At 40.0% G+C, this 984-nt stretch overlaps 1 protein-coding gene across 1 annotated transcript; it reads left to right on the top strand.

Annotated features, from left to right (window-relative positions):
• The first annotated feature begins 253 nt into the window (after positions 1-253).
• LOC111899607 (uncharacterized) lies at positions 254-604 on the top strand. Its single transcript, XM_023895441.1, has one exon. The coding sequence runs from the start codon at positions 254-256 to the stop codon at positions 602-604; it is 351 nt and encodes a 116-aa protein (XP_023751209.1).
• The last annotated feature ends 380 nt before the right edge of the window (positions 605-984 follow it).

The following is a 984-nucleotide window of genomic DNA, read 5'->3' as shown; positions in this document are numbered from 1 at the left end:
ATCCATAGCATATCACCCGCAAACCAATGGACAGGCTAAAGCTTCAAACATACATCTCAAGGGTATTATAGAGAGAACCATCAATCCGGTCAAGAAAGATTGGAGTATTCGATTGGACGATGCGTTATGGGCTCACCGGACAACATACAAGACTTCTATCGGTATGTCACCATATCAATTAGTTTTTGACAAACCTTGTCAATTGCCGGTTGAATTGGAGCATTGAGCATATTGGGCTGTCAAGAATCTGAATATGAGCATGAATGAGGCTGGTAAGAAAAGAAGATTGGATATTCAAGAGTTAGAAGAAATCATGAATGATGCTTACGAGAAGGAGGCAATCTATAAGTCGAAGACGAAAGCGTTTCACGATAAGATGATCTCGCGAAAGGTATTTACTACCGGTGAAAAGGTACTCTTATACCATTCTCGTTTCAAACTTATTTCTGGTAAATTGAGGTCTCGTTGGGTGGGGCCTTCTGTTGTTACTAACGTGTTTGATCATGGTGCTATAGAAATTAAGAGTGAACAAACAGGAAAAATCTTTAAGGTGAATGGCCATCGTCTCAAACCATTTTACGAAGGGTTCCAAGTCACAAAATGAGGAAGTGGAGGTAGTCGAGGTCCCGACTTACCGCAACTAAGAGAACCAAGTAACAATGTCGAGCCAACGACAGTAAAAAAACGGGCAGCTTGCCGGGAGGCAACCCGAGCATTTGTTTTGATTATAGTTCTGCAACTTGTTTTTAATTTTTGTGTGTTTTTAAATTCTTAGGGCACTTCTTTTTAACCAAATCGTGTTTTAAAAATTCAAAGGAACATAGAGATTTTGTAAAAAGTTGCAAAATAAGGTTTTGGCAGAACCTGGGACCGCAAGTCAAGTCTTTGCGATCGCAGGTTATGCAGATTAGGGTCGCAACACTTCATCATTATTTTTTGGGACAAACTTTCACGTAAATAACAAACCTGTGATCGCAGGATCTG

The sequence above is a fragment of the Lactuca sativa genome, chromosome 1, assembly GCF_002870075.4.
Source record: "Lactuca sativa cultivar Salinas chromosome 1, Lsat_Salinas_v11, whole genome shotgun sequence".
In the NCBI taxonomy this organism is placed as follows: domain Eukaryota; kingdom Viridiplantae; phylum Streptophyta; class Magnoliopsida; order Asterales; family Asteraceae; genus Lactuca; species Lactuca sativa.
This window is presented reverse-complemented; position numbering and strand designations above follow the sequence as displayed.

Bases quoted from the DNA above. Each gene is read 5' to 3' on its own strand.
- LOC111899607 (XM_023895441.1), top strand. From the start codon at position 254: ATGAGCATGAATGAGGCTGGTAAGAAAAGAAGATTGGATATTCAAGAG.